This window comes from Taudactylus pleione, unplaced genomic scaffold, assembly GCF_031769625.1.
Source record: "Taudactylus pleione unplaced genomic scaffold, aTauple2 ptg000407l, whole genome shotgun sequence".
NCBI lineage: Eukaryota > Metazoa > Chordata > Amphibia > Anura > Myobatrachidae > Taudactylus > Taudactylus pleione.
This window is the reverse complement of record NW_028284809.1, coordinates 1,658,337-1,684,984: the sequence shown is the minus strand read 5'-3', so window position 1 is coordinate 1,684,984 and position 26,648 is coordinate 1,658,337. Positions and strand designations below refer to the sequence as shown.

General features: G+C 48.1%; 1 protein-coding gene across 1 annotated transcript in view; it reads right to left on the bottom strand.

Moving 5' to 3' along the window:
* Window positions 1-26,648, bottom strand: part of LOC148506366 (uncharacterized) — a 111,705-nt gene that overhangs the window by 29,391 nt on the left and 55,666 nt on the right. The window contains exons 7-8 of the mRNA XM_088446915.1: window positions 25,069-25,380; window positions 24,614-24,964 (exon numbers count right to left, since the gene is read on the bottom strand). Coding sequence (XP_088303041.1) covers window positions 24,614-24,964; window positions 25,069-25,380 — 663 coding nt within the window. The remainder of the gene's footprint in view (window positions 1-24,613; window positions 24,965-25,068; window positions 25,381-26,648) is intronic.

Below are 26,648 nucleotides of genomic sequence, written 5' to 3'. Positions count from 1 at the left end.
GGAGTGATTTTGGCTCTGATAGAGCCAAAATCCTTCCAGGGCTTGTGGCTGGGAAACCCTACCGCAGGGTTTCCGTCGCAAGTCCGATGGTCGCGATGGTCAAGACCATCGCGACCATCTTTTTGGACGCTCGTATATGCTGTGGGTGGTGACCCACAGCTATACGAGCGTCCAGGAGGACGCTCCATTTTAATGGAGGAGGGCCCTGATTCAGAGCGAGCGCTCTGGTCAGAGCGTCCGGCTCTGAATCAGGCCCTAAGTCCCACATTTACTAATACTTAAAATAATAAATAAAATATTGCCTGTTAGTAAACATGTGAAACAACATCGATGTTGATCGATTTTTTTTTTTTATTGATCAAAATTGATTCAAATCGACCTTTAGTAAATATACCCCTAGTAGTGGAAAATATCCCAACAATAAACCTTGCAGAAATTTGGGAATCAGACGGGTTCACCAACATCATCATTCTCCACCAGGAGAAATAGTGGATGTCCATATTGAGGACTCTACATCCAGAGGGTCTAAATTAAACAACTGAGGGCCTGATTCAGAGCCGGACGCTCTGACCAGAGCGCTCGCTCTGAATCAGGGCCGGGCTACCTAACATTGGAGCGGCCTCCTGGACGCTCGCATAGCTGTGGGTTACCACCCACAGCTTATGCGAGCGTCCATGATGATGGTCGCGATGGTCAAGACCATCGCGACCATCGGGCTTGCGACGAGACCCTGCGGTAGGGTCTCGCTGCCGCAAGCCCAGGAGTGATTTTGGCTCTATCAGAGCCAAAATCACTCCCACTGACATCAGTAGTGATGTCAGTGGGGCCGGCCCCAGACGGTAGGCATTCCCATGGGAACGCCTCCGTCTGGCAGCCACGCCTCCGGCATGCCCACCAAAGGGGGCGTGCTGTCACTCACCATCGACAGCACGCCCCCTTTGGTGCAAGACCCTGAGAGACGAATTCCCAGTCGCTCGCCGGGTCTCGCTCATGCGCACGACGGAGCTCCCTCTGTCGTGCGCATGCGCACTTAGGCACCATCCAGTGGCGTAACTACCGTGGGTGCAGGGGGTGCGGCTGCTATGGGGCCCAGACCAACCCGGGGCTCGGCCTTCCCCCTGCACCTACGGTGCCAGGCCGCTGTCCACTGCCCTTCCCTCCGCACCCTCCTCACTCCCCTATCAGTCACCTCACTCCCCTCTACTGCACTTACCTGCTCCTTGGTTGCGTGCCCCCCGCTCCGTGGTCGCGTCTTCCCAGTCAGCTCCGCCTCCGGCTCTCCCCATTGGCTGATACTGGGAGAAGGTGTGGCCACCTCCACCCAACATCAGTCAGTGAGATGGAGCCGACCGGGAGGGAAGGTGGGTCTGCCCTGCACAGCGCGACCATGGATCAGGTAAGCCGGGGTGCGGGGGGGCCTCAGACCGGCGGGGGGGCCTCATTAGAGCTATCATTAGATTGATTTTTAATTAATTTCACTTAAGATGGGTATACACGGCCAGATAAAATGCCTTTCAGACCGACAGACATTTTATTTGGAAGCCTGACTGTCTGCAGATTTCTGAGGCATACACTGTAAGATATCTCATGGTGTGTTGCTCCCAATATCTGTGCTCCGCCCCCAGGGAGGTGACACTTCCCTGTTCCTTCCCTTTTAAATACAAAATATCGCATCGGACGGACATGCTGGTGGATCATGCATGCCTGACCGATCGATATTCTCAGATGTGTCGGCCACATACACTATACGAGTATCTGGCTGATCCACCGATATCGGGTGGATCGGCCGAATAATTGTATAGTGTATGCCTAGCATCAGTATTCATGACAGATAAAAAAATGCTTTGTCTTCATTTAGGTTTATGCTACTTTGACACTTACCACCTACCTATGTATTGTCGCAGAATAAGGGGCTGATATAGCAGTGCACGCAAGTGCTATGCTGAACACAGATACCCGATTATCGGGAATCTGCACATGCTAGGACCTGTTTTGCGCATATTTAGAATGGGTCCTGTAGGATCGCACACAGGGCTTGATTCAGACCCGCTCGCTAAGCTGCGGACGCACGCTATGGGCGATTATCGCACATTTACGCGTGCGTATGCGTCAATGTACGCATGCGCGAACCAGTCACACCGTCCAGAAATCGTGCGCTCGTAGTACACAGACTGGACGCTACTTTGAGTGACAGCGCCGTTTGTGGGTGGTAACGGGAAGGTGCTGCGAACGCAGGAGTGTCTGGGCATCAAAACGGCATCTTATGGGTGTGCATAATTAGCAAAGAAGCGTAATTGTACACGTCACTTGGTTGTATTTCAGCCTGCAGTGATCGCAGTGCTTGTGGCAGGGTATAGTTAACCTCAAGCGCTGCTTTCGCATCCGATGGTTCCGATTAGTCATACACTTACTGGAGATGACGTGTGTTAAGAGAGCAAAGTGGGCATCTTTATACTGGCGTGCAATCACTCTGCCGTCGCTCTCTAAGACATAGAGGGCGTCCTTCCACCAGACAGTGCGATTGCGGTATTTGCATACCCGGTCCCTTTTGGCTGCGAGAGAGCGCAGCTTAGCGTCCGTGTCTGAATGAGCTCCACAGCCCCTGCTATACCTCTGCCTGATTGACAGGCAGGTGCATTTAAGGGACGAGGGGTGCCCGGCATTCCTGGAACCGGGGTCTCGTTGGCCCAGTTTTCTGGGAGTGGCAAAACCAGGAGCTGCGTCGCCAAAAGACGCAGTTTCCTGGCATTGAAAGCCGGTCAGCCTGCGTTGGTTATCCCAGCCTTTGACGTTGGTCATAATGCTGGGATCACAAATGCAGCAGGGGGTGTCTTACACAGCAGGGTTTGCCATACACAGCACGGGGTGTCATACACAGTACAGGGTGTCATACACAGCAGGGTTTGCCATACACAGCACGAGGTGTCATACACAGCAGGGGGTGTCATACACAGCAGGGGGTGTCATACAACTCCTGCTGCATTTGCAGAACTACAAAGCTGCTTGTGTGCGTCCCTACAATTCCGTCCTCTCTGATTCAAAGGTGCACGCTAATTGCTAGCACTGCGGATGGCCACGTAGTTGATATGAAGTGAATGCAAAAGGAGAGTTATGGTAAAACTTGATAACTCTCTTTCTTCGAAGTCCATAGGGTCCACAGGGAGACAATGGGGTGTAGGTGGGACTTGGAGGACCGGACACCAACAGCAAAGCTTTTCAATTCCAGGATGCTCCGGTCCTTCCCCCATACCCCGCCCACAGCCTGAGGGCAACTCAGTTTTGTCAAAAAGCCCAAGGCAGGAGCAGGATAAGAGAGAAGGAAGACTGGTACACTGAGGAATCACACTCTCACACAGAGAAGGAAACAAGTGACCAAGAGAAGAAACTAATAGAAGCCAAGTGCGTCAGGGCAGGTGGCCTGTGGACTTCGATGCAAGAGTGTTAGCAAGGGTAAGTTTTACCATAACTCTCCTTTTCTTCTTCAGGGTTCATAGGACTCCACAGGGAGACAATGGGGATGTCCCAAAGCAGTTGTTCAAGGGCGTGAACGCTCCTGAGCTGAGAACCCTACACCCCTAGGAAGCATCTGAGAGGCAAATGTATCAAAGGCATAAAACCTAAGAAAGGTGTGGACAGAAGATCATGTGGCTGCCTTGCATAGCTGTTCAGCAGAGGCGCCATGCCAGGCTGCCCACAAGGGACCCACAGAGCGAGTAGAATGAGCAGATACTGTAGTTGGCACAGGAAGGCCAGTCTGTGTGTAAGCCTGTGAGATAGCCATGCGAATACATCTGGCCAGAGTCTGTTTGTTAGCTGGCCATCCCTTCTTATGAAATCCATATAAGATGAAGAGGGAGTCTGATTTCCTGATGGAACTAGTGCAGTCAATGTAGATCTTCAGAGCATGGACCACATCCAAAAAGGCCTCACCTGCCTAGAGGTCTGGTGATTGAAAGGCCGGAACCACAATTTCCTCATTAATGTGGAAACGAGAAACCACTTTGGAAAGGAAGCCTGAGCAAGTTCTAAGAACAGCCCTGTCCTGATGAAAGATTAACAAGGGGGAGCGATATGAAAGCTAAATCTGATACCCTACAGGCAGATGCTATAGCCAGAAGAAACAGTCTTCGCAGTGAGCCACTTGACATTCACTGATTCCAAGGGTTCGAATGGAGGTTCATGAAGTGCATGGAGAACCACTGACAAACCCCACGGAGCCACAGGAGGGACAAAGGGAGGTTGTATACGTAAAACACCCTGCAAGAAGATGCAAACATCCTGACAGAGCAGAGACGTGCACTTTCAGGGATGCTATGAGGAGTCCGAGATCCAATCCAGTCTGAAGAAAGGCAAGTATTCTAGAGAAGTTTTAAACCAGAGGCACACCACTGGAAATATGTATGCCATACCTGGTAAAAAATCCTATCAGTGTGAGGTTCTGGTTTTGTTGTGGACCCGGGGTGGTTCTGGAGCTCTTAATCAAAAAGCAGATGCTCTGTCAAGATCTCTCTCCTGCAACAATAATTCTGAAATTCTACGCAGTACTCCCGTGCTGGAGTCAAGGGTGTTTGCCCACATACAATTGCAACCACCTACCTGGAAAATCTTTGTGGCCCTGGAGTTAAGGAAGCAGCTTCTCACTTGGGCTCACTCCTCACGCTTTGCAGGCAATTCTGGTACTCGGAAGACTCTGGAGCTCTTGAAGAGCCTATTGGTGGCCATCGATGAAAGTTGATGTATTGGAGTCATGTACATCATGTGCCCAGCACAAATCCTCACATCAAGCCCCAGCTGGTGAGTTGTTGCCCCTGCCTATCCCATTGCATCCGTGGACGCATCTCTCCATGGCCTTTGTGACTGATTTGCCAAGTTCCCAGGGTTATACTACCATCTGGGTCGTGGTAGACCGATTTTCGAAGATGGTCCGTTATGTACCCCTAAAGAAACTTCCTACTGCTTCGGATTTGGCTCATCTGTTCGTCCAACATATATTTCGTCTCCACGGTCTTCCTACAGAAATAGTCTCAGATCGTGGAGCTCAATTCGTGGCAAGATTTTGGAGAGCTCTGTGTTCCGTTCTGCAAGTAAAACTAAACTTCTCCACAGCTTACCATCCACAAAGTAATGGATCTACGGAAAGAGTCAACCAGGACCTTGAGACCTTCCTAAGGATCTTCATGTCATCCTCTCAAGACAATTGGTCTGAATTATTGCCCTGGGCTGAATTTGCACATACCTATCATTCTTCCATAAATCAAACCCCGTTCCAGATTGTTTATGGTCTACATCCCCGAATCCCTGAGTTCCAAAGCCTTCCTGTCTTTGATGTTCCAGCTGTGGATGATACTGTATGGAGGTTCGCGTCAAATTGGACTCAGGTACATGCTGATTTGGAGAAGGTGTCCTCTCACTACAAACTTCAGGCAGACAAGAAATGGAGAAAGGTGCCCTGTATGCAAGTTGGAAATCAGGTTTGGTTGTCTACCTGGAACCTACGGCTCAGAGTACCCTCAATGAAGTTTGCTCCACGTTTCATCGGACCCTTCTCCATTACTGAAATAATCAATCCTGTGGCTTATCGCCTACAGCTGCCTTCACAGTGATACGATACGCCCAGGCTCATCAAAAATCTTCCTGAATGATGACACAAAGTTGGTATAGTTATCCAGCAAAGAATTTGAATTCTCCCAGAGTGGGGAAGCCCAATCCAAGCCTGAGCCAGACAACAGTGACATGATGTAGGCCACTTTAGTTCTTGCAGTGGGAAAATTATCAGGCTGTAAGGTGAAATGTATATCACACTGATTCAGGAACCCCCGACAAAGCTTGGGGTTGCCATCAAATTTACTTGGCATAGGAAGGTGTAACCGGGGAGATACCCTGTACCCCGTATTTTCAGACACAGAAGCGGGTATAACCACTGTTACATTAGGGGTGGACAGAGAGGTTTGCAAGTTATCCTGTCGTTTAATCAAATCTTGCAGGAACTGGGCCATTTGGTGCTGCATAGCTTCCAGGTTTTCCAAACGGCCTGCGATGCACTGGAATAATTCTGCTCCAGACTCCTGTCCAGTGGCTGAGTCCATTGGGCCAGTGCAAACTGTGAGCTTCTGGTTTTATTGAGGACCCGGGGTGGTAATAGGAGCAGACACTGAAGCAGATTAAAAAATAAACGTGGAGTTTTTAATGAGTGGCTTAAAAGACATGAATGTGGCAAAACAGAAAGTCCGGGTATAGCACAAAAGTGCACTTGGGAACTGTAGTGAAGCAATGGGGAAAAGTCCAGGTAGTGCTAACAGAAGACAGTCCAGTATTCCAGGTTTTGTGAGGCTGAAATGAATTGCAGGCTGAAGAAATTAATGTCTAGAGGAAATGCAAGTGGAGGCAGGGTGCAGGGTAACAGCTGACACAGGTAATCAGGCAAGTGAGAGGCAATAGGAGAAGGCAGGGGATTCCAGCAGGGTATGGAGTAGGTTATGTGAAGCAGGCTTAGGCAGAGATCCAACAGGCAGCAGACAAGCTCAAGAACTTTCTTTCAGTTTGCGCTGAGAAACACGTTGCACTGGCAATGCAAGGGAGCTCTGAACTCCCTAAAATACTCAGCACTCAGGCGTGGTCAGAGAGTGAGCACGTGAAACACCAGGATTGGGCGAGTAGGTCACATGGCCGAAAGCAAGATGGCGGTGCTCATGCCGGAGCGGAACGGAAGCACCGCCAGGCCTAGCCAGCACAGAGTGACAATATGCTCATACAGGACCATGCACAGCCAATGCTCCCCGCCAGGCACCAGCACCACCGCCAGAGGCCCCCCGCCACAGCATCCTCACAGGTATCACCCGCTGACCACCATGCCGAGAAACCCTGGTCGTGACAAGCAGAGGTCGGTTTACGAGATCTGATCATGGTCTGGACCACAGAGCTAAAAAATCCCTTAGACCTCAGGAAGGATGCCTCAAGAGCCAAGCCGTTAAAGACAGACGGGCCAGGTTTGGATGTAGACAGGGACCCTGAGACAACAGGTCTGGTCATAGAGGAAGTTGTAGAGGAACGTCTATGGAGAGACTTTGAAGGTCGGAGTAGAAGTGGAGTTTGAGCCAAGCCAGAGCTATCAACAGGACTGTGCCCCCTTCCTGTTTGAACTTCCCAAGAACTCGGGAAATATAGAATTATGGTATAACATACCTTTGATAACGTTTTTTCTTCAATGTCCATAGGGTCCACAGAAATTACCTTGGGGTATGTACTTGCATCGCATCCAATGCACCAAACAGCAAAAAGCTTTGGGGATCCCAGCATGCACTGATACTCCTTCCTATATACCCCAGCTACAGGCATTCAGTACGTGACTAAGCCTAGCGGCAAGAGATGGAGGGCGAAGGTGGAAGAAAAAAAGACACAAGAAACAATCATACGAAAAGGTAATCTGTGATACAAAAAGGCTAAAAAACAGATCCCAACTGAGGCCAGGTGCATCAGGGTGGGTGCCCTGTGGAGCTCGAAGAAAAATAATTATCCAGGATATGTCATACCATAATTCTGTATTTCTTCTTCGGGTTTCATAGGGACCACAGGAATTACCTTGGGGATGTCCTAAAGCAGTACTCTTAAGGCAGGGGACACTCCTGAGCAGAGAGGAGAATCCGCCGCCGAAAAGAAGCATCCTGGGAGGCAAACGTATCAAAAGCATAAACTTGATAAACGTAGTAATGGAAGACCAAGTGGCTGCCTTGCAGAGCTGTTCAGCGGAGGCGGCATGTCTTTCTGCCCACGATGGTCCAACAGACCGAGTGGAATGTGCTGTCCCCTTGTTAGGAACAGGGAAATCAGCCTGTGTATAGACTTGAGAAATACTGATACGAAGTCAGCGAGCTAACGTTTGTTTGTTTGTTTGTATGCTGGCCAACCTCGTTTGTGAAATCCATAACACAAAGAGTGAATCTGATTTCCTGGTGGAGCTGGTCCGATCCACGTAGATACAAAGAGCTCGAACCACATCCAAGGAAGCTTCACCTGTAGACAGATCTGAAGACTTAAAGGCTGGGACTACAATTTCCTAATTTATATGAAAACCTGAAACCACCTTTGGGAGGTAGCCCGCCTTGGTACGGAGGCAGCTCTATTTTGATGAAAAATCAAATATGGTGATCGACATGACAAAGCTGCCAAGTCAGAAGCTCTGCGAGCTGAAGAGATGGCGAGGAGAAAAAGGGTTTTCATTGTCAGCCATCTCAAGTCCATCTTATCCAAAGGCTCAAAGGGATGCAACTGCAGTGCCCTGAGAACCAAAGACAAATCCCACAGTGCCACCGGTGGGAGAAATGGAGGTTGCAGCTGCAGAACCCCCTGTAAGAATGTCCTAACATCCGGCAGGGGAGCAATCTTGTGCTGGAACCAAACAGTCAAAGCAGAAACTTGGACTCTCAAGGTAGCCAGGTCCTCTAAGTCTACTCTAGCCTGAAGAAAAGCCAGTACTCTTGATAACTTGAATATCTTGAGAGTCATATTTTCTGTGGGAACACCAAAGAAAAAATACTACCAAATTCTGTGATAGATGCGAGTGGAACAGGCTTCCTTGCTCTCAACATTGTCTGAATCACAGCAGAGGAAAAACCTTTTGCCTTTAAGACAGAGGACTCAAGAGCCATACCGTCAAAGACAGCCGAGATAAATCCTTGTATAGGCAGGGACCCTGCATTAGCAGATTCTGCTGTAGAGGCAGTGGGAGTGGACTGTCTATGGATAGACATGTCAGATCTGAGAACCAATGCCTCCTGGGCCAGGCAGGGGCTATTAGTATCATCCTGCCGCCTTCCTGCTTGAACTTTCTGATGACTCTTGAGAGGAGGGAGATTGAAGGAAACAGGTATGCCAACCTGAAGTTCAATCTCACCGCCAGAGCATCCACGAAGGCAGCTGAGGGGTCCTTTGTTCTGGACCTGTACCTGGGGACCTTGTGGTTGTGATGTGATGCCATGAGGTCTACATCTGGTAACCCCCACCTGTCCACCAGGAGTTGAAACACATCCTGATGAAGAACCCATTTTCCGGCATGTATGTCCTGGTGACTTAGGAAGTCCACTTACCAGTTGAGAACACCTGGGATGAATATTGCCGAGATTGCTGGAAGACGGCCTTGTTGGACTAAACCTGGACATGCCTGCCCTGAAGGAGGTCCTGCGCCAATATGAGAGCTTTGTGCACTGCTCAAAGCTCCAATTTATTTATTGGCAGGTGACTTTCTTGGTCTGTCCACCTTCCCTGAAAGGTGTGATGACCCGACACTGCTCCAAATCCTCGCAGACTCCAGGATCCATAATGGACGACCCTTGTCTACATGAGTCGTTTCCAGCCACCAAGCGAGAGAGAGCCAAACCTCCGGTGAGATGCGAATCATCTGAGACTTTATACACTGATACTGACCATCCCACTGGGCCAGGATCCACAGCTGTAGAGACCTTGAGTGGAACTGGGCATGAGCCACCATGTCGAATGTGGCTACCATGGAGTCCAGCATCTGCATTGCCAAGTGAACTGACACTATTGGCTTGCAAAGTAGATTGTGCCCACGAGCCTGTAGTGCCACAATCTTGTCCTCTGGAAGAAGAATCTTCTGTCCCAGAGAGTCCAGCAGTGCTGGGGTGGAGAAAGAGATTACTTTTTCTAATTGATCACCCAGCTGTGCTCCTGTAAGCAGACAATGGTCATCCATAGATGACATTGTAGCATCTTCTGAGATAGTGCCAATATCAGGAGGTTGACTAGATATGGCAGTATCCTGACTCCTTGTCGTCTGAGATGTGCCATCATGACTGCCATTATCTTAGTGAATACCCAAGTCTCTGTGGCTAGCCCAAAGGGTAGGGCCTGAAATTGGTAATGTTGCTGATCTACCACCAATCTGAGTAGGGATTGGTGGGATCCTGCAATCGGGACATGCAGATATGCATCTTGTATGTTCAGTGAGACCATGAAGTCTGCAGGCTCCATCACCAGTATAATTGACTGTAGGGTTTCCATACAGAATTTGGGCACCTTGACGAATCTGTTGAGAGATTTCAGATTCAGGTTAGAGCGTTGTGACCCATTGAGTTTTTGAATCAAAAATAAATTTGAATAATAACCCCTTCCCTGTTGCGTCACAGGAACGGGGACTATGACTCCTGACCTCAGGAGTGCCCCAATAGAAGCTCTGACTGGGTCTGCAGGAAGGTTTGTAGCAACAAACCTTTGAGGGGGATTCCTCAGGAATGTAATGGCATAAACATGAGAGACCAGCTCTCGCACCCAGGCATCTGTAGTGGTCTGATGCCAGGCCTGGGTGAACTGTAAAAGTCGGCCTCCAACCCTGATATCTTCCAGCGGGAGGCCGGTCTGTCAGACAGTAGGCTTACCATCTGGCTTGGAAGCCGGACGTTTGGCTGACCAGGATTTCTTGGGCTGCAGCTTCCTGTGGGAGTGACTCTGTCTGGCAGAAGACTGTTTCTTTGTCCTACCTTGTGGACGAAAGGGACGAGATGACGACTGCCTCCTAGAGGTAGTTGTAGATGGCAGTTCAGCAGACTTCGCTCTAGCCAAAGAAGTAATTATGTCATCCAACTCTGGTCCAAACAGTACCTTCCCTGTAAAAGGCAAAGACTCCAGAGCCTTTTAGAACCTGCATCCGCCTTCCAGGTCTTTAGCAAAAGGGCTCTTCGGGCTGCAATTGAGTTGGCCAAGACCCTAGAAACCAGGATACCTGCATCAATCCCTGCATATATATAGCTGTTTTTCACATCTGGCTGAGAAGAGACAGCTGCCCTCTGATTGGATCATCCATAATATCCTCCAGAGACTTTGTCCAATCCTCCATAGCCTTGGCTACGAAGGCTACAGCCGTAGCTGGTCTCGTAATAGCTCCAGATAATTAAAACATTGATTTCAAATAATTATCGATTTTTCTACCTGTAACCTTTATTAAAAAGGATGCCACGGGAATGGGTAACGTAGCGCTCCTGATCAATCTTGTCACATGAGCATCGATCGTAGGGGGAACTTCCCATTTGTTACACGCTCCAGGGGCCAATGGGTATCGAGAGGTTATATTCCATGTGGAATGAAAATGCTTACTAGGAGTATCCAGTGGCATCACAAGCGGGGTGCGGGGGGTGCGGCCCGCACCCGGGTGTCACCCGCCGAGGAGTGACACCAAGGTGAAGTCTTCCCCTCAGTAACAGGAGCCGGGTGTGGGTGCTGCACTGTATCAAGTGCAACACTCGGCTCCTGTCACAGTGAGGGAGCCTGCACTGCCCGCACCTCCGGCAGCCCCCACCACTCTCCATAAGCTACACTGGCTGGGCACCAGGTTCGGACTGCGAGGCCACGCTCCCTTACCTGAGGCCACGCCCCCTTTTTGGGGCACGCGCGGCTTCACCGCGCACAAGGCATCCCTCTCCGCTCCAGGTGTCACCGCGGGGAGGGATGCCACTGGGAGTATCCCATGCTTCAGACATGAGATTCAGCAGGTGCCCAGAGGAGAATAATCTTTAGTCACCGACTGACGTCTAAAGATCGGCTCATCATCCATCAGAGCAACCTCCTCTACCACCTTTATATTGAGGACAGATCTAACCGCTCTCACTAGAAAGGGAACATCCACAAATTGATGGTCTTCTATCACTGAGACAGACCCAGAACTCTGAGTATTAGAGTCCGATGAGGAAGTTGAGTCAAGCACCTGATGCAACACATGACGAGAACCTCTTTTATGCCCCTGCTTTTTTACTACCACTGGTCTATCCACCTGCGGAGAGGCTGAAGACGGCAGTATACTCTGACTAGAGTGAGCAGCAGAATTAACCCAACAGGAATTAATTTGGGACATACACATAGGATGATGCACATTCTGAGAGTATCCCATAGCATGAGGCACCGAAGCAGCCGGAGCCCGTACCCCCGTGGCTTTGTCCATTAAATAGGACAAAAGCTGAGGGGTTATGGTCATCAATGATGACCCCAGTGCTGGTGCAGATGTACCAGAAATATTGCAACATTTATTACACAATGCATTCGGATTAACATCCTGATCAGACAGAACAGGATTTACAGGATATAAGCACTGGAGAGCTTGCATCCACATGAGAAATGTATAAGAATACAAATAAGTGTCTGCGCTAATCACTATATAAAACATAGGCTGTGAAAATTATAAATATATAGTATTTTTATTGAACATGTGAAAAAATTAACTGCAGTTCAACTCTAAAAACATATAAACAGTGCACATTGAATGAAGCAAAATATAAAATGTTACATTAATAATCTAAACACATAATGTTTCCAATATATCATAGGAAAAAAAGATAGATGTTTAAAACTCTGGTGGTCATTCAGACCCACTCGCGAGCGGCAGTACGCTCGCAAGTGGGTCGATGTTCCCCACTGCGCATGCGCACGACGGAGGGAGCTCCGTCGTGCGCATGCGCGAGACCCGGCGAGCGACGGGCTTCCCATCGCTCCGGGTCTTGCACCAAAGGGGGCGTGCTGTTGATGTTGATTGACAGCACGCCCCCTTTGGTGGGAATGTCGGGGGCGTGCCTGCCAGATGGAGGCGTTCCCATGGGAACGCCTACCGTCTGAAGCCGGCCCCACTGACATCACTAGTGATGTCAGTGGGAGTGATTTTGGCTCTGATAGAGCCAAAATCACTCCAAGGCTTGTGGCTGGGAAACCCGACCGCAGGGTTTCCCTCGCAAGTCCGATGGTCGCGATGGTCAAGACCATCGCGACCATCTTTTTGGACGCTCGTATATGCTGTGGGTGGTGACCCACAGCTATACGAGCGTCCAGGAGGACGCTCCATTTTAATGGAGGAGGGCCCTGATTCAGAGCGAGCGCTCTGGTCAGAGCGTCCGGCTCTGAATCAGGCCCTCTATGTAGAGCCTTGATGGTAATCAGCATATGTTGCTATTAGCAACCAAAATGATATCAATCTGTAAAGTAGGTATAGTCACTCTGTTATAACCTGATATAGGGTATAATGACTCCCTAAATTGCCGTGCCGTGGAGCTGTCAAAAATCTTGGTATGGTGAATATAATAGCGGGGCGTCTCCAGACCAAACCCGCAGTCCAGTATCTCACCTGTCCCGATGGACTAGAATCTCCAAAGACTCCCTAGGAACCAGTTGCTCCTGCGACTCCCAGACAAATTGAAACAAGTAAATGTGATATTGGTCCCTGTGACAAGCGCCGCTCTGGCGGCTAACTGCGGGACTGTGCGTGGCTTCAATGACTCACAAACAGGGAAGACGTGCAGGATAGTCAGCCGTTCGCGCCTCAGTAACTTCCGATCAGGACGCAAGGGGTGAAGGCTGGACAATCTGCCTCTGTGGAGAATCCGCCCATCCAGCGGGGGCAACAGATAGCAGGAATGATGGTCCGACATAACAGGCTCAGCAATGTCCGTCTGTGTGTCTCGGCAACACTGGTGGGTAATATGCAGGTAGTGCAAATCACCAAGCAATGGATCCACAGATGGAGTACAGCAGTGTAGTATGGTCAAGAGTTGGAAAAGCAGTCCAGAGAACACCTTGACATGTTTCTCCCCTCTTGCAGGGGTTTTTTCAAAAGGCAATGAGAAATGTATAAATGGTATAAGGTATACAGTATACTGCAAATGCAGAATGTGACTTTATATCAATGAAAGACCCCACACACCTTGAGAGGGATGAGGAGAAACACAGTGATAGATATACCTCACAGTTTTGAAAAAACAGGCAGTGTACAAGCAGCAGCTAGCATACAGTCACATACAGTGCATAAATACGCACAATTGCTAAAGCAGTCAGGACGCTGAATCAACTAGCCAGCCCCGGTGGGGTGATGGTAGGATAAAGAGTGCGCTATATGCCATACCTAATATAGAGGTATATAGAGAGACAGACCAAACATCTGAGACCACTGCAGCAGTGCAAGGACAAACGCTAAACTGCAAGCATCTCACACACGAGGTGGTCAATTATAGCAAGCGAGACGTGGGAATCCGTACCCGAAAGTTTGCATCTGGGGGAAGGAGCGTCCAGGGGAGCACCTATCTCCCCATGGCTGCAATTTTGACGGCCGGGTTAGCTGACCTCATGGTACCAAGACGTTGACTCGTGCGCTGTAGTGCGTCTTACCACTCATCCCCGGTGACAGACGATATGGCCCCGGCCGCCTTAGTGAGGAAACGTTACACGAGACCTTCACCTGCAGCCGCCTCCGATGCATCTCAACACCGGAGGCGGGGGACTGCTTAGCGCATGATTCCCCGAGAGGAACCGCTTACCCGACATCTCCGTGATCCGACTGCAGTCCCAGACCTCAGCGGCAGCTGCTAGCCAAGCCTCGCTGAGGCCTGCCGAGAACTTCAGGGCGTATAGCGGTGCTGGTGTTTCAGCGTCGGCAGAGGTAGTAGGAGTCGTGGTACAAGAGTCTTTCACGGCCCCTGATACCGCTAAATTCTGAAGTACGAAAAACTTTAGGTTAATCATGAATAGAAAAAAGCTTGGTACTGCCTAGCAGTCCCTCTGTATAACAAGTGCGTCTTGTTGCCACGCACCAAACAAAGAAACTAAATGCCTGTGGCTGGGGGCGGGGTATATAGGGAGGAGGACCAGTGCATGCTGGGAGCCCAACTCTTTTTGCTGTTTGGTGCAATGATTGCGATCCAACTACATACCCCAAGGTAATTCCTGTGGGCCCTATGGAACCAGAAGAAGAATGAAGGGATATTGGAGGGAAGAGGCACGCCAAATGGAAGATCCACTTCACAGATAATGCATCCATGAAGGCTGCATTGGTGTCCCTTGTCCTAGCTCCATACACTGGACCTTTGTGGTTGTGTCTTGAGGCCATGAGATGCACATCTGGTAGACCCCATTTGTCCACCAGAAGTTGAAAGACTTCTGGATGTAGAGACCACCCTCTTGCATGCACGATGTAATAGCTTAGGAAATCTATTGAGAATTCCTGGGATGAACACTGTGGCGATGGTTGGACATTCGGTCCATTTGAGAATGCGAGACACATCTGCCATTGCTGCTCGACTTTGATTGCCTCCCTGGTGATTGACGTAGGCCAGTACACTATGTTTTACTCCATGCCTCTACAACACCTGATCCTCTCCAGGTGTAACCGGCTGTCTCATCTGCTCAGATCACAGATGATGAGGTTCGCCTGTCTCTGGCCTGGTGGCTACAGATGTCCCGCTTGAACAAGGAACGCCCCTTTTGGATCCCAGACTGGTTATTCCTAACCACGAACGCAAGCCTCCGTGTGTGGGGTGCAGTGACCAGCAAGCACTCCTTCCAGGGCCGCTGGACTCAGGCCAAGGCGGTCTTACCAATCAACATCCTAGAACTCTGAGCCATCTACAGAGCTCTCACTCTGGCTCCGGATATCCTTCAGAACAAGCCAGTACAAGTACAGTCAGACAACGAAACGGCAGTGGCTTACCTCAATCAAGAAATATTACTCCTGAGAGCAGTAAGGACTGAATGGCCTTTTTGGAGCAGCAGGGCCTTGCCTGGGTCCAATGGAGCACCTATGCTAAAGTACTGCTGGGGGGGGGGTCGCCTCAGGAAGTATAGGGCATATCCCACTTCTTTTACCCAGGCATCTGTTGTGGTCTGAAACCAGAACTGGGCAAATTGAAGAAGTCCCCAGGGAGAGGCCCGCCCCGTCTGACTGAGGGTTTGTCCTCAGATTTGGTAGGTTGACATCTATTGGCCAAGGTCTGCTTGGTCCTAGGCTTGGAAGCCTTAGTTGATGCCTGGTGTCTTGAAAAGAACTGGCTTTTAGCTTCTCCTTGAGGTCGAAAGGACCAAAAGGATGGCATCAAAGGCTTCGCATTATATGCAGAGGACAGGAACGCTATCTTGGAATCTGCTAAGTTAGTCACAATTTTGTCAAATTCTGGACCAAACAGGATATTTCCTGATTAAGTCAGAGACTCCAGAGTCTTTTTAGAGTCCACATCTGCCTTCCATCAGCGGAGCCAAACAATACAGCAGGCTACTACAGAAGTGGCAGGGGTAAATTTACTAAAGTGAGAGTTTTTAGAAGTGAGTTTTAGAAGTGATGTTGCCCATAGCAACCAATCAGATTCTACTTAACATTTAACTAGCACCTTCTAGCAGACAATAGCTTGAATCTGATTGGTTTCTATGGGCAACATCACATCTAAAACTCACTTCTAAAAACTCTCACTTCAGTAAATTTACCCCCAGGAGAGCTATATCCATAGCTGTTTCATCCAAATAGTAGGCTGCATCTCTAATGTGAGATATGTAGGACAGCTGTTCCCTCGAAGCATCAGAGGGAAATGTCTCTTCTAGAGCCTCTGCTCAATAGAGATGTGCGCTGACACCCATGTTTTTGGTTTTGGATGTGGATCTCCCCTGGTTTTGGATCTGGATTGGTTTTGCCAAAACCTCACCTCCGTGTTTTGTTTTTTGGTTTTAGATCATAAAAACAGCTAAAATCACATAAAATGGGCCTTTTTTTGTTCCTACAGTATTATTAACCTCAATAACATTTATTTCCACTCATTTCCAGTCAATCTTGACCACCTCACAGCTCACAATATTGATGTTTTTTCATCTAGTTAAGGACCAAAAGGTTGCATCCAGCTAGCTGGCTCAAAACTGAGTGATAAATAGAGTTGAGGACTGTGCAAAGATGATGGTTGGGGTACCCCTTGAGGATTGAAGAATTGATAGTTGATAGTTGAATTGAAAATTGGTGCAGCCCATGGCTGAAGAATTGATAGTTGGCGCAGCCCCTGGCTGAAGAATTGATAGTTGGCGCAGCCCCTGGCTGAAGAATTGATAATTGGAGCAGCCCCTGGCTGAAGAATTGATAATTGGTGCAGCCCCTGGCTGAAGAATTGATAGCTGGTGCAGCCCCTGGCTGAAGAATTGATAGTTGATTGTTGATGCAGCCTCCAGGGTGAGCAGTAGTGGAATACCGAGCTATGATTAGTCCTGCAACAGCCTTGAGGCCTGGAACTCTTGGCAAGTGGTGGCCATTACAACCTTGAGGGCTGGTGAGGAGTGGTGACAGGTGGCCTTTAGGCCGTGAAGCAAGATGTGGCCTTTGGGCCGTGTAGCAGTCTTAAGGGCTGAGAACCCTTGGCTGAATGTCACCGTTGTGTGACTTGTGCTGTCGGGTTGATACAACAAGCAGCAATTGGTTCAGAATTTTCTTTCAAAAAAATGAAAGGGGCATGCAGGAGATACTGTCTGTGGCCATTAAAATTTCTGGACCTTCTTAAACCGTGACATTAAAAATGTCAAGCAGCAATGCCCAAACCAGCACATAATGGAAAGGAAAAAGGTGCAAGATGAAATTGTCCTTGGGCCCTCCAACCCACCCTTATGTTGTATATATGAAACAGGACATTCACAGTTTAACAAACCAATCACTTCAGTGACAGGGACTGCCATTTGTGGCTGAAATGATTGGTTTGTTTGGACCCCCCACAAAACAAACTGCCAATGCGCAGTGGACATTGGTGGCAATGATCCCATACACAAACTGGCTTTACAATACATTAGATTAGATGTCGTCATTGTCATCCCCATCAGTGTGTGCATCCTCCTCTTCTTCACACAATATTAATTCGTCCCCAATGGAATCCACCATTACAGACACTTCTGTATTTTTTGGACTTAAGTGCTGGTAAAGGTCTTCCCCGTGGAATTTGTAATTCATTTTGATAAACAACATCTTTTTCCACATTTTGGAGAAGTAACCTCCTACGACGATCACTGACAAGGTTCCCGTCTGTCCTGAAAACTCTTTCAGAGTACACACTGGAGTGTGGGCAACTTAAGTACAGCAAAGCCAGTTTGTGCCTCCTTTTTCTGTCAGTAGTGAAACGGACTGTCTGACATGCCTATTTGGATGCTATCCCTAAAATAATCATCCACCATTCTCTGAATGGTGACCGTATCAGACAAAGCCATGGTAGACAGGTCACTCATTGTAGGCAGTTCTTTCAGACCCAACCAGATGTCATTAGATTTTGCTGACTGATCTGCATCACCACCAGCAGTTGGTCTCTTAGGAAAATGTTGTTTTTTCCTGGCAGTTGTAGAAACTGAAGGAGGAGATGCTGCCGTGTCACGTTCCGCTTGAGCTGACAATTTTTTCACCACCATCTCTTTGCATCTTTTCAGATTTATGGCCATCAGAAAGAAAAACACAAGGTATGACTAAAGGTGCATACACACACACAACGATTTTTTAACGATTATTGATAACGATATTGTTTATCATTCAAAAAATCGTTCAGTTTCTGAGTTGAAATGATGAACGATTATCGTTCATGTTTGTAGTTCAGTCAGACTGACCAACTGAACTATTTTCATTAAGGGAATATGCAAAAATCGTTTGTAGTTCAAAAAAATTGTTCATTACACTTTAAAATTTTTTACAGATAATCTGACAGAAAATCGTTCATAAAATCGTTGGTAACAAAATCGTTGTGTGTGTATGCAGCTTTAAACTTGGTCGCCAAAATATAGTGATCTGATTTCATGAGATTGAAGACCCTTGGATCCTGTCAAAGCGAATGAAGGGCTTGATCTACAAGTCCCACATACTTAGCGGAATCACTCCGCTTCAGCTCCTCCTTCAGTTTCTCCAGTCTGATTAGGGGAATGACCTGACTCAAGCTGGCAGTGTCTGAACTAACATCACGTGTGGCAAGTTCAAAGGGTTTGAGAACCTTGCACAACATGGAAAATATTCTCCACTGTGCTTGACTAAGCTGCATTCCCGCTCCTTTCCCTATGTCAAAGGCCGTAGTGTAGCCTTCGATGGCATTTTTCTGCTCCTCCATCTGCTAAAGCATATAGAGGGTAGAATTCCACCTAGTTACTACCTCTTGCTTCAGCTGATGGCAGGGCAAATTCAACAGTTCTTGCTGGTGCTGCAATCTTCGACACGTAGTTGCTGAATGTCGAAAATGTCCAGAAATCTTTCAGGCCACCGAGAGCATCTCATGCACACCCCTGTCATTTTTTAAAAAAATTTGCACCACCAAAATCATTGTGTGAGCAAAACATGGGATGTGTTCGAATTCGCCCAATATTGCTGGCATTGTCAGAAATCACAAATCCTGAGGAAAGTCCAAGTTGGGTAAGCCATTTTGCAATAATTTCCCTGAGTTTCTCTAAGAGGTTCTAAGCGGTATGCCTCTTACAGTCATGTAATCTTTAGTTTGCCCTGTCCCACTTGTCCACATATCTGTGGTTAAGTGGACAGTGGGCACAACGGCATTTCGGAGGACATTAATAAGGTTTTTTTTTTAATGTCCTTGTACAGATTGGGAATTGCTATTCTAGAGAAGTGGAATCTAGAAGGGACACACGTCCTCCATTAACTGTGTAAAACCCACTGCATTAATGGCGGATACTGGATGCACATCTAATACCAGCATAGCTGTTATGTAATCCGCTGTGCAACTGGGTGTTTGCCACCATACTTTTTCACAAATCAAAGGATTGTGTGACAGTCAATTGTTTGGTTGAACTTCCTGAACTACTAAAAAGTAGTCTTCTTCCTGGTCCCCTTCTGGGATGAATATCCACTCATAGCAACAACAGCAGCAGGCGTAACACTCAGGGATCCTTCTGAGTAACAACGGATAGGAGAGGAGTCAGTCCTTATGATATTGGATCCAGGACTACTTCCAATCACAAATGAGGATGTTGATAATGATGCAGGTGTTGGTGGTGGATATTGCAGGCGCTTGGATCCAGTTAGAAGGGGGCAGCTTGGTGACACTGGGCTGATTGTTTGTTCTTTTGTCCCCAAAGTTTCAATACCCTTTCCAATTTGATGAATGCACTGCAAGTGACGTAACAGGGAAGAGGTTCCAAGAAGGTTAAGTTCCTTTCCTCTACTTACTTACATGGCAACGGTTACAAATGGCTTGGCAAAGGTTGTCCAGATTTGGGTGGAAATTATTCCACAATGGGATTTTCCCACCATGGGCAACAACTGTTGCCTGATTGTGATTTACAGCTTTTGCACAAACATCCTCGGCATCAACATCCTCATCATCCTTGTTGTTGTTATCTACAGGTTACATAAATATCCTCCTCATCCTCCTCGTGCAATTCCATAGAAGCATCCTCGATTTCTACGTCAGCATGTTGACTTGTGCTGCTCATCCCCACATTTGCAGAGGGCACACAAATGATGGAAGTACGATCCTCTTCAAGTACAGTATTAGAACGGTCAGGCTCACACATGGCAACCGCAAACTCATTTGGATTCTCCTCGTTGATCTGTCACTTTTCTGAGACAATTTAATTTTTTTTTGTACCTCTTCTACAAGCAGAAGGGCTTAAATAATTACCAGTCATAAATAAAGGCTAAGGCCTTATCCTTTCCTTGCCTCTTCATGTAGTGAATGGCATATAGCCATTTTTTTTTATCTAAAGCTGACTGATTTTTTTGCCTTAACAGGGTAAAAGTTTTAGCCTGACTTTTTGGTCTGACTTAAGCCCTGGTACATCGGCCTTCATAGATGATGTTGACGGTCTTGCATCGTCATCATGACTGCTGCTGGCAGCTACAAGACTGGTATGTGGATCCTGCTCTCCAGTCATATGACTGTCCTCCATACTCACTGTGGTCTTACAACAGTGTCACCAAGCAATTAAAGCGCAGCTAAGTTGGGGCTAAGGCACACAACTACCCACAGAAAAAATAGCTGTTGTTTTTTTCACACTGGGGGTGAAGAGCATCCCTGAAAGAGGCAACAGCAGCCCCTTGACAGACAGCACAGCAGCACAGCACCCCTGGGCACCTACGTTGATGACAGGTGTGGCTAACACACACATAAAAAAATTATTGTTGTTTTTTTCACACTGGGGGTGGGTGAAAACAAACCCTGAAAGAGGCAGCAGCAGCCCTTTGACAAACAGAACAGCACCCATGCGCACCTACATTGATGATAGGTGTGGCTAACACGCACAGAAATTATTTTTTTTTTTTCATACTGGGAGTGAAAAGCACCCCTGAAAGAGGTAGCAGTCCCTTGACAGACAGCAACACAGCACCCCTGCACACCTACGTTGTGACAAGTGTGTCTAACGCGCACAGAATTTTTTTATAATTTTTTTTTTCACACTGGGGGTGGGTGAAGAGCACCCCTTATGGACAGAGCACCCCCTGAACAACACAGCAGAACAGCCATCCTCTATGGACAACAGTCAGCCAGACCTATGGACAGGACAAGCTCCCCTATATATGGACAACAGACAGCCAGCCCCTATGGATAGACAGGACAAACTCAGACACAACAACAGCCAGCCCCTATATGGACAACAGCCAGCCCCTATGGACATTAAGCAACACTGTAGCACAGCTCCCAGCTCCCTCCCTCTTCACTCTCCACAGCCAGAATGAAAAATGGCGGCGATAGCGGGACATTTATAGAATCCAAAACCCTCGAGAATCCGGTACCAGGATGATGACGTTTTGCCTTATTTTCAGATGCGAGTCAGGTGGGAAAACTCGAGTCGACTCGGATCTGGCTCGGATCCCCTTAGTTTGGGTGGGTTCGGGTCTCAAGAGTCCCAAACCTATTCCTCTCTACTGCCCAACTCTCAATGGCTTTTGCCACCCAGACCATAGCCCTTGCAGACGAGTAATAGCTCCTGTAAGAGAGTATATAGATTTTAGACAAGCTTCAATTCTTCTATCCGTAGTCTCCTTCAAGGAGGCCTCAGTATGGATAGGTAAGGTAGCATTCTTGAGCAGACATGTCACATAGGTATCCACTGCGGGGGGAACTTCCCATGTAGTGCAATCAGTAGCGGAAAGAGGGTAAAAAGTTAAATCTTTTAGTGGGCATATTTCACGCCTCGCTCATATGATCCGATAGCTAATCAGAGTGAGGAAATTCTAGTAAAATTACCTTTTGTCATTTAAAAGATGACTGTTTTACCTTAGGAGCAGGTTCTGCCTCTTCTATTTGAAGAATAGATTATACAGCTCTCACAAGTGCAGGTATATTTAATTTAGAGGGGGGTTCCTCATCTCCTGAAAGGGTGTCAGAGAGAGAGAGAGAGAGAGGTCTGCATCTTCTGCCTCCCCAGATGATAAATCAGAATCTCATAGCTGGGTGGACTAGGAAGATAACACAGCACGCTTAGCAGATTTACTAGGTAAGGGTATCTCTGCTGTAGAGGTATCCGCCAGACTCCGCACTGAGGTGGAAAGTATGTCTACCCATGGGGGAGGCAAAGGATTTGCAGGGAGTACCTGCTGTGGCCATCCCATAGGGGGAGCTATCACAGGAACCATTAGATGGTCTGCAATTTTTGCCAGCATCTGTGAAAAAGTAGCCCAGGGTGGGTCTCGGAGACCTGAATACTAAAAATGGCTGCCGTGAGTCTCAGAGGGGGCAGAGAGTGAGGGAGGAGCAGCTCAGGTAGCAGCAAGACTGCAGTGGAATGGCGCCCTGAGCTGGTGGATTGGCCAAAGGGAGAGCACCTTATCCCCTAAGCTGACTTTAACCAATGGGTCCCCTGGCCTTACAAATGTCCTGTGCCAGTGCTAGTAATGCCCTGGTGGTCTAGTGGAGTCCTGGACAAACCAGTGTCCATGTCAGTGCCTCTGGTCTGTCTCCCCTTGATTCCCGGCTGCAGTCTGGGGTCAAAGGAGCCTCTGCTAGCTGGGTCCCCCTCAGAGCCCCACTGGGAGTACCTAGCCAAGGGCTGGTGTCATGGCGCTGCGGATGGGTGATGGAGCAGCAGTGCAGACTCAAGGTGGGAGGGGTCTTTTTACCCATACCTGCCCACCCCTTCCCCATTGGTCAGAGTTGCTGGAACTGGAAGCCAGCAGCTATAGTGAATACCTGGCTGGCTGAAGAGACATCTGGATGCAGCACGGATGGAAATAGCATTTGTGACATTGGAGGGGAGAGGTGAGGAGACAAATGTATGCAGCACGGATGGACAGGAGGTGTGTGTGACACATTATTTATTTATTTTTTTATCTGATTGTGAAATTATCAAGGGAGCCCTGGGAATGTGTTACAGTGAGGTGTGTGGGAATGTGTTACAGTGAGAAGTGTGTGGGAATGTGTTACAGTGAGAGTTGAGTGGGAAAGTATCACATTGATGAGTGAGTGGGAATGTGTTACAGTGAGTGGGAAAGTATCACATTGATGAGTGAGTGGGAATGTGTTACAGTGAGTGAAAAAGTATCACATTGAAGAGTGAGTGGGAATGTGTTACAGTGAGTGGAAAATATCACATTGATGAGTGAGTGGGAATGTATTACAGTGAGAGGTGAGTGGGAAAGTGTCACATTGATGAGTGAGTGGGAATGTGTTACAGTGAGAGGTGAGTGGGAAAGTGTCACATTGATGAGTGAGTGGGAATGTGTTACAGTGAGAAGTGAGTGGGAAAGTATCACATCGATAAGCGAGTGGGAATGTGTTACAGTGAGAGGTGAGTGGGAAAGTATCAAATCGATGAGTGAGTGGGAATGTGTTACAGCTCCTGATCACTGAGAAGGAGCCATCAGTGCAGAGAAAGTCTTTGTGAAGAAGCCAGGGGTGTGGCACGAGGTCATGCCCTTTCCCAGAAAGGCCACGCCCCTTTTCACGCACACCTGTTTTTGACGAGTGCAGGTGATCTATTGTGTGCACCAAGTGTCAGCGACCCCAGTGACACCACTGTCTTTATTGTAACTGACCTTCTTGCAGACCAGATATTGCAGTGGTGATGCATCCCTCGGTATACTGCTACACAGGCTCTGCAAGAAGTACCCTTCACAATGCTGAATACACTATTGTGTCTCTCGCTGACATCAAAGAAGTGCAGGGATGAAGCAACGGAGTATTGTAATCCTCATTCCTAGTGTTACATCTGTGAGAGGATGTTGGAACGCATGGGTACACGGTACCGGCAGCTTTTCTTGCTCTAATTATTGGCTCTTGTAAGTTATAACTAGTTCCAGAAACAGAAAGAAATCAGTGAAATAATTTAAGCAATGAATAGAATAAGCATCTGAGCACTGATCCACAGGTGTACCAGCACCTCAGCAAGTACCGGCACTGCAGCAAGTACCGGCACTGCAGCAAGTACCTGCACCGCAGCGAGTACCGGCACCGCAGCGAGTACCGGCACCGCAGCGAGTACCGGCACCGCAGCGAGTACCGGCACCGCAGCGAGTACCAGCACCGCAGCGAGTACCAGCACCTCAGCGAGTACCAGCACCACAGCAAGTACCGGAACCACAGCAAGTACCGGAACCACAGCAAGTACCGGCACCACAGCAAGTACCAGCACCACAGCAAGTACCAGCACCACAGCAAGTACCGGCACCGCAGCAAGTACCGGCACCACAGCAAGTACCAGCACCACAGCAAGTACCGGAACTTTTTTGTTAGAAATAAGCATTGCTTTCAGAACAGAACTCTGACCAGGAGGTAACAAGTTCCAGCGTATCCATTCCCTACACAGCCTATAACACATAGTGCCACAAACACCAGAGTAATACTGTTAAAAGAGCATACTGTAATGTTATAAAAAAAATATATATATTTCTTTATATATACACCCTCACCTGTCACACAGAGCTCTCCCGTCCTCTTCTCCAGTGGGGTCACCAGAGTGGGGTGCGTCACCCGGCAGATGAACTCTGACCCCTGGTCTGTTAGCACTGACACAGATACAATGAGACTGGCTGTGCAGGTGTAAGTCTTATCCGGCTCCTGTGTGGTCTCCATTACAGGAATCTTGTATCTATCACTGGGAGACACCTCGTACAGTTCCTGCTTCCCAGCTTCTCTCCTCATCCACTTCACCCCCAGCTCCTCCGGGTAATACCACCAGATTCTGCACTGCAGTTTGGCCTCCGTGCTGTGTAGTAATGGTGGTATTATCATATCTTCCATCACTGGGCGCCAAGGAAGGTCTGTAACACATAGTGATATAATGGGAGACAATGTTATGAATGGATTTTGCTGTGAAGAATAAATAAAATAATAAAGCAGAATGTAGCAGAGTCAGTGATGTTACCTGTTACAGACACTTCCCGAGACTCAGCCTCATCCATAGAGACATGTTTCCACGTCACACGAACCCTGAATCCTGGATCCCGGAAGAGATTCCCGGGGACTCTGCACTCACTCCCAGCATTAAATGTGTAGTCAGAATTGTTAACAATTTTATCTGGAAACTTCTCCAGATCCTGGTAATGTCCCACTCCGCAGCTCCATGTTATCTGGATATTTTTGGGATAAAACGTCTCCAGAGTGACAGAGCACAGGACATCCCCGGGGTCACACAGAGACAGATTCATAGGGGTATGACTTGATATATGTGGCCTTTCTGCAAATAAAAGTACATAAGTTCACTTTTTGGACCTGATTGAGTCAGCTAAAGGGGGAACCATCAATGTTCAGTATCCACTGTAAAGATCTAAAGGTGCCCACACACATACCGACTTTTCATCCAATTTGGCCGATTTCGACGAATCGTGATGACAGATCATGTAAAAAATGGCCAAATCGTGAGTTTCTACTCTTGATCACGATGGCGATGCGCGTCCCCGCTCGTCGTACCTCGCATCTTCAGATCTGCCGTGCTGTAGGGCAGATTAGCCAATCTGGGATACAATGCATTGGCTGCAAGATAGATCTTTAGTCAGATTGGACATTTTTAACTCCAAATCGTGACCACGACTGCCTGGGAAGAGTTCAGGGGAAATCGTGCACATCGGCTGATTGGGAGCAAGTCGGTATGTGTGTGGGCACCATAAGGAACCTTGTAGCAGTGTCCCATCTTCACTTAACCCATAATGAAGGAAGCATGTCAGAATTTGAATGCAAATAATTGATGTTTGTGTCATGGAGAGAGAAAGTGTATGGAGATAAAGTACCAACCAATCAGCTTCTAACTGTTATTTTTCAAACACAGCCAGTAAAGTGACAGTTAGGAGATGATTGGTTGGTACTTTATCTCCGTCCGCTTTCTCTCTCTCCAAGGGCCAAATGTAATAGGTTGCAATTTTAAGTAAAAATCCAACCCGCGCCTTCTCGCATTTTTTGAAGGTGTGAGTTGGTGCTGGGACTCAAAAATGTAATAGCCTGCGAACTTTTTAGCTCGAGGCTACTACACTATGCGAATCTGTGCGAGTATTTCCCTATGTAAACTTACACCTTTTAATGCAACTAGCATTAAAGGGTGCGAGTTATACAGAAGCCTTCACAGATCAGTGAGATCCATGAAGGCTTCTGTCTGTGTGTTGTAAAAAAAAAAAAAAAAAAAGGATGTGCACCTCCTCCCCAGAAGCATACCCAGCCCCGGGCTCTGTACAGACTGTCCTGGTTCTAAAAATACAGGGGCCAAAATGCGTAGAGGGCCCCTGTATATTAAATACCAGCACAAGGCTTTTCTGAGCCGGTCCTGGTTGTGGAAAAAAAGGGAACAAAATTAGTAGGCGTACCCTGTAATTTTCATAACCAGCACCGGACTACTCTTTCTAGCAGGGGGGTAATGCCACAGCCAGGGAAACCCTTTCACCGTGTTCCGTGGCCAAAGCATTACCCCTGTCCATTACTCAGCCCAGGCTGGGGATCCCTGGGGAGGTGGGGCCC